Here is a 6,347-nt window from a genome sequence, read left to right on the forward strand (position 1 = left end):
TTATTATTATTATTATTATTATTATTATTATTATTATTAATTATTAATTATTAATTATTATTAATATTATTATTATTAATTATTATTATTATTATTATTATTATTAATCATTATTATTATTATTATTAATTATTATTATAGAGAACAGATGAATAAAAAGGAAACCAATTATAATTCGGAAGCAGTACGTAATTTGGATATTTGGTCGATCGAACTGAATGCTACATTTCGAGGTGGTATGAGAGCTTGGAACCGTACGGTTCAATTCTGGCTTGCAAATTATGTGTATAAACGTGTGCCGCGATCTTTGGGGTACTGTTAAGTTACATATTTATGGGAGTTTCTTTTCGATAAGTTTTTAAGAGGGAAAATGATAAGTAGAACATGAAGTGGTAGAAAACTTCTCAGCAAAAACAAAAAAAAATTTAGCTGAACTGTGATCTTTTGTTCTTTTTGTGAAGTTTACAAAATTCATAATTGAGATGTTTCAGAATGTTACTGACAATGTCAGTGAGTGCATTTTGGCATGGCATACATCCAGGTTATTTCCTATCTTTTCTTACGGTCCCCCTTTGCACACTGGCAGAGGACAGTGTTCTATCAGTAATGCCAAAGGATCGTAATGACAAACTACCGCTTTCGTTCATTATTTTGTAAGTCATTTGTAAATATATCTCATAAAAAACTCCCAGCTTATCTAAATGATTTGGCAAATTGCCTAGTAATCAATAAATCACGTGATTAATTGCATATTACACACAGGAACTATGTCGAAATAAGTGAAAATGGTAATTTGTTAACCAAATAAATCTCATTTTGTGTGTGGTACAGTATACTATGTATGTACCAAAATACTTGGAATATTTCTTGTCTTTCTCATTCTCCACTGTAAGCAAAGAACTGAATAACATCTAAAAAAATAAAACCAGTTATTAAGTCATCATTTCGCGTCTCTAAAAAGAGGCCATTTCTTTTGGAATTCGAAAAAAAATGTGAACATTACGAGAAAGGAAAGTTATGCATTTTTTTTTTAAATCATTTTAAAAGAAAGAATTGAAACTGATAGATATAATGATTGTTATGACAATCAAAACGAGCAAAATATGAATTTTACAGAACTTATGTTTTAGTATTAGTGATTTTGTTGTAGTTGGTATATCATACGACAACTTGGTTTTGCATTAATGGCATCGGGGTTTTTGTTACTGACGTGGCGTGACACTATTCGTTATTGGAATTCGGTGTACTTCCATGTACACTGGATTATGATTACAGTTATTGTATTCTCATGGTTTTACAAATCATTGGTGGTTTCAGCAGGTTTGAATTCATGATAATTATAAAGCAAGATTTTAAGTGAACTGGCATTGAGAGAATAAACCAAAAATGTTTTTTTTTTCCTTAAAAAGAGAAAAAATATTAATTACTGATTCTTCATAGCCGTTCGTTCTTTCTACTTTGCTTGCATGAGTATCCGGATACCCAGACGATGTCTGTGTATCCATGAAGACATCTGCTCTCAGTTTCTCTTCCTAATAATTTGTACCTATTCGATCATCGTAAATATGTATAATCCTTTTATATTAGCAGTGGTCATTTCTACCTAAATTTAATCAGTCAACTGGTAGATTGCCTTCTCTGTCCTTACCATCTATTAGATATTGTGAATACTGTGGCTCCATAGCCACAGTATTTTAGTTATTGTTTGTTTTTCACTGCACTGCGATGATAGCCTCAGGTTTCGTCTAAATCAAGATCATTCATTGGTTTATTACTTTTGGAAAATTTGAACCAAATTCCTTACTTTTATAAATGTTATATTTCTAAATCGCAAAAATATGCTAACCTTATTTCAGGAAGTACGAAGTCATTCAAAGCAAATGTTAAGGCGAAACTAGACAACAGTTCAATTACGAAGGTACTTTGCTGACGATATACCATATTTGTTGACGATTACGATATTGTAGGGATAAACCAGATGAATTTTAAATATGAAATAAGGATGGATTGAATAATGAATAAGCTTGATTACTGAATTTTATCTTTAGGAAGAAGCCGGTGATTCGATGGTTAAAAAAATGGATTGAATGAGTCTTTTATCAGTCGAAATCCTATAGAAAGTTTGATTTTCTTTTGAAGTGAACCACATGAAGACAATCTTCTGGACCAGTCAATTTATGCCTCATTCGGAAAATTTTTTGTAATACCGGATTCGACATTTTAGTTTTTAAATTGTAGGGATCCTTACTGCTTTACTAGTTTATTTTATGATATTTTTTGCTTGTGCGAGATTTGTGGGAAATGTTTGTTATACAAAATTCCGGTTACTTTCTTTTATTTCTGTGTGCAAACTGCATCGATTAAGCAGATCAGAATAATGGGTATAAATATGCAAGTAGTTATGGTGATGTTAATTTATTATTTCGACTACCTTTTTGGCTCCCAACAAAACAAGAGTAGTTGTATTGAAGGAATATCAATGTTTATAGAGTCATTCGTATACATGAATATATCTATGCTTTGTTATAGTAAAAGTTCTGATTGTGGTTATTCTTATATGTTGCAGATAAATGGTAAGAGCTGAAAAAAGTAGTATTATCTTCTGTTTCGCAGAAATGCTGATTGATTCTGATGATATATATGAATCTCAGTTCTTTCTTTTAATCTCAGTTTCTCCTTTTGTAAGAATGTTTGTTCGATTGCTTTCTCAGCTTTTTTTTTCTTTCGTTTTTTTTTCTTTTTTCGTATTATGAACCTTCTTACGTGATTACATTTTTGAAACGCGTGTTTTTTTTCCCATTTTGTTTTCGTCAGTAAAGGAAAAACATTTTTTCTTAAAGAATTCCCTGTGGAGTGCCCATCTTTATACTTAATGAAGGTGTTCAAACTGTAGTCAAGAAATAATTCGGAAATGACTTTTGAAGGGTTGTACATTTAGATTTTCGGCAAATAAGAATTCGTGATCCAGTTATAGTCGGATAATAAGAATTCGCGATCAGACTGTGGTTGGGGAATAAGAATCCGAAATAATTTGTAAGGCTTATTCCTGTACATCTCGATTTTCAGCTAATGGAACAAAGTGTCGCAACGGACATGAAATCAGCGATGATCAGTGTGGATGCTAAGGAAGGATCGAGCAGTACAAGGAGAGTGCATCCAAAATTAGTATTACCGAATTCTTCTTCAAATGATAACGAAATGGGGCGAAGTTCTTGTGCTGAAATTCCGCAAGATAAACATAAAGGAGAAGTTAAGCAAGAGTACATATCGGACAAATGGGAGAATGTTGAAGCAGTTTTAGTGGGAAAGAATTCAAAGAAAGAGATGGTGAAGTCGAAATTTACTCGGATCAAGTCAAGAACGACGAAAAATTTGAATATAAACAAAATGAAAAAATCATGTGATAGCAGGAGCAGTGCTGGAACGAGAACTAGGAAATGGACAGGAATACGAGAGTCCACTAATAAAACAAAGCAGGACTCGAAGGAGGCATCTGTCAACATGGGTATAGCTTTAATTATGAGTAAATAAGGTTAATCCCTTGCCGTTGAATAAGCATAGTGGTTATAATTTTCAAGAGTACGGGAAATTAAACAAAAAGAATTTCTTGGAATAGAAATGACGAGATTTTCTGCCGAGATTACTTCAACTGAGGTAACTGCATATTTCAGACTACTCGACAGTACCAAAACGAAAATGTTCAGCGAATGTAATCTTAAAGGAGAATAGTTCAGCTATAGATCTCACCGCGCAAAAAGTGGTGGAAGCAGCTGTCGGATCAAGGAAAATGCTTGGAGTACATGTTAGTGTAGCAGGTATTTGATTTCTCTCTCATTTTGTTTGAAATTTCAAGAAAAAAATTTGACATGGGATGAAAACAAGAGATTTATTAGATCCGTTGAGTTGAATATTAAACAGGACGGTTAGATATGCACAATAAACATTTCATTCAAAGGAATTGTTATAAAGATCGTCATATCGAGTATATATATTAGCATTTGAATGAAAAAGTTTTGCTCCAGGTGGTTTAGAACAAGGTTTTTACAACGCCTTATCTATTGGATGCCGATCTTTTGCTTTTTTTGTCCGAAATCAACGTTCATGGAATAGTCCACCCATGAAGGATGAAGTGGTGCAAGCGTTTCGTAAAACCGCACAGGTATGTTTGTTTACTCGACAATGATAACTTGTGGTACCTTTATGTTTGAGACGTGACATTGATGTATTGGTATAGGTATTACAGTAAAGTTATATTCTCGAATTTTTTCTTCTATAGAAATTGAAATTCCCAATGGATCAAATTGTTGTGCACGGGTCATATCTGATAAATGGTGGTAGTTGTGATATGGAAATACTGGACCGAGCTCGAGCGTGCATGTTAGATGAATGTAAACGATGCGAACAGCTTGGTATCATCTATTACAATATTCATCCTGGTAATGTATATTCACGTTTAAGTTTTGCTTTATTTTTATTGTGCTATTAAATTCCAAGGAATTCCATTAGAATAATGGAAGCCTTCATGGCATTTGTTTCCTTTCTTCTCCTGCTCAAAATACAATTTTGTCTCATATTTCTGTGGTAAATGGTTATAATTGCTATTATATTATGTCAAATAATTCGAAAAAACAAAATTTTAGGGATGATCATAGGAGAGAAAATGTCAAACAAGCCAAAAATTATTCTCTGTCAGCCTCCCAAAACTAATTAGACTGAAGATCACCATTCTATCCTATGGATAGATTAAGAAAAACGGCTCCTGGGGTAACACTGTAAAAGATCATTGTAAAGAACGATAGATCAGATAATTGACTGGTTTCTTTCAATTTGTTTTATATTGTAACATATTTTGTGGCAAACAAGCGATTTTTAGGATCTACGGCAGGGAAATGTACACGTGATGAATGCATCAAAACAATCGCAGCTACCTTGGATTATGTTATGGATCACACTGAATATATTACAATTTGTTTGTTTTTGGAATTCTTTCTAGCCTAAGTGTGAAAAAGAAACCTTTAACGATTTTATCTTTTTTTTAATTTTGCAGCATTTTTTATAGAAAAATATAATATTTTTTTTTAGTGATTGAAACAATGGCTGGACAAGGAAATACTATTGGTGGGAAGTTTGAAGAGCTACAACAAATTATTAACTTGGTGAAAAATAAGAAACGAGTGGGAGTGTGCCTTGATACTTGTCATATTTTTGCTGCGGGTTCGTTTTGTAACCCTTCCTTAGATTTAAGCATAGCAATTTGTAAGAAAAAAAAACGATTGTAAATCAAGGATAAAAACTTTACCACAAATTCAAATATTTCAATTTGCTGAAACCTATATCTACCGTACTAGGGTACGAATTTGCTAAATGCTCTTTTGTCCTATGTAAATAAGATATAGATTTAGGTGAAACAAAAGAGATATTGCTCGCCTTACAATGATTAGGTTCAATTAGCTTAGCCTGTAACTGTGAGATTAAACACAGTTCATGAATGGGTTAACACTAAGTTCATAGGATCTGGTTATGAGTGGTTGGACTTTCGGTAATACTAGATAGATTCAATTCCTGTGATTCTGAGTTTCCTCCACTGAGGGAGAAAATACCATCAATTCTATTGGAAGAGTTGTTAATTTAGCGCTGGATATACTTTGTTTCTAAAGTTTTATTCTAAATGCAAATTTTTGATTTTACTTAATCCTTCGAAATAAGTATCTTCATAGAGCAACAAAGATTCCTATAAAGTCTTTAATTATTGCTACCAATGGTTATGTCTCATCTCACTAAATTCAGGTTATGATATACGATCAGAAGACCGATATAAAGCAACTATTACCGAATTCGAGAATACTATTGGTCTCCAGTATCTCCGTGCTTTTCATATCAATGACTCATCGGGTAAACTTATTCAAACTATGGGATTCGGAATAATTTTAAATCTAGCTTTTCGTATTTTTGAACGATAAGAACCTATTCTTAAAGTTGCAATGTTTTTAGAAAAATCGGGCGTCATTATGACCGATGTGCGACTGCGATTACTATCGCTTAGAGACGCACCAAACTAAAAAACAAATTCAGATTTGCAGATCTGCTAGTATGGTAAATATAAGGCAATAAGTTTAGGTGATCTTGGCTCTAGATTGGACCGTCACGCAAATATTGGTAAAGGCAAGCTGAAGCTGGCAGCTTTTCGTCATATTATAGCTGATCCACGATTCGATGGTTTACCAATGATCCTAGAAACACCGGAAGGAGACTATGCAGGAGAAATGATTCGATTATATCAGTCATTGAATAGCAAACCACTGAAAGAACATAAGAAAGATATCCGATCATTCTTTTCACCCATATAA

The 6,347-nt window shown here is 32.9% G+C and overlaps 2 protein-coding genes across 2 annotated transcripts in view; both read left to right on the forward strand.

Moving 5' to 3' along the window:
- LOAG_17865 (hypothetical protein) overlaps positions 1 to 2,711 on the forward strand; it is an 8,550-nt gene extending 5,839 nt beyond the window's left edge. Inside the window, exons 8-12 of the mRNA XM_020450527.1 lie at positions 142 to 312; positions 492 to 653; positions 1,151 to 1,320; positions 1,857 to 1,918; positions 2,049 to 2,711. Of these exons, the coding sequence (XP_020305780.1) occupies positions 142 to 312; positions 492 to 653; positions 1,151 to 1,320; positions 1,857 to 1,918; positions 2,049 to 2,087 (604 nt within the window). The 3' untranslated portion in view covers positions 2,088 to 2,711. The remainder of the gene's footprint in view (positions 1 to 141; positions 313 to 491; positions 654 to 1,150; positions 1,321 to 1,856; positions 1,919 to 2,048) is intronic.
- A 358-nt stretch (positions 2,712 to 3,069) lies between these two features.
- On the forward strand, positions 3,070 to 6,347 carry LOAG_10727 (hypothetical protein; the record flags this gene model as incomplete). Its single annotated transcript, XM_003146251.1, has 8 exons — positions 3,070 to 3,505; positions 3,672 to 3,815; positions 4,023 to 4,159; positions 4,277 to 4,436; positions 4,874 to 4,969; positions 5,083 to 5,214; positions 5,788 to 5,892; positions 6,118 to 6,347. The coding sequence occupies 8 exons, from the start codon at positions 3,070 to 3,072 to the stop codon at positions 6,345 to 6,347; spliced, it is 1,440 nt and encodes a 479-aa protein (XP_003146299.1).

Source organism: Loa loa (genome assembly GCF_000183805.2).
Source record: "Loa loa unplaced genomic scaffold supercont3.141, whole genome shotgun sequence".
Classification (NCBI taxonomy): Eukaryota; Metazoa; Nematoda; class Chromadorea; order Rhabditida; family Onchocercidae; genus Loa; species Loa loa.